Raw genomic sequence first — 329 nt, 5'->3', positions numbered from 1 at the left:
CATACCCTTGAAAATACCATTTGTAATGAAACTATACAATTATCCTATACGATTACCAGTCGATCTAATGGATGAATTGGATTGAAATACACGGATTAAAGACTTGTGTTTTGAATGTAATCGGCTGATATGTTGGATGAATTCGTTAGAAGGTTTCTAATTCCATGTGCCATGTTGCGTGCAGGTGCCATCGATGTGGTTGTGGTGCGGCAAGAAGATGGCTCCTACCTCAGTTCTCCTTTTCACGTCCGCTTCGGCAAGATGGGCGTTCTGCGGAGCCGAGAAAAAGTGGTAAGTTGGAAGAGTGTGTTGATCGAGTTCTCTCGGTC

General features: G+C 43.5%; 1 protein-coding gene across 1 annotated transcript in view; it reads left to right on the top strand.

The window, feature by feature from the left end:
- Positions 1-156: 156 nt before the first annotated feature.
- Positions 157-329, top strand: part of LOC119586002 (phosphatidate phosphatase LPIN3-like) — a gene marked incomplete in the record, with an annotated part of 33,755 nt that continues 33,582 nt past the window's right edge. Inside the window, 1 exon segment of the mRNA XM_037934713.1 lies at positions 157-291. Within this exon segment, the coding sequence (XP_037790641.1) occupies positions 172-291 (120 nt within the window).

Source organism: Penaeus monodon, chromosome 20 (genome assembly GCF_015228065.2).
Source record: "Penaeus monodon isolate SGIC_2016 chromosome 20, NSTDA_Pmon_1, whole genome shotgun sequence".
In the NCBI taxonomy this organism is placed as follows: domain Eukaryota; kingdom Metazoa; phylum Arthropoda; class Malacostraca; order Decapoda; family Penaeidae; genus Penaeus; species Penaeus monodon.
This window is presented reverse-complemented; position numbering and strand designations above follow the sequence as displayed.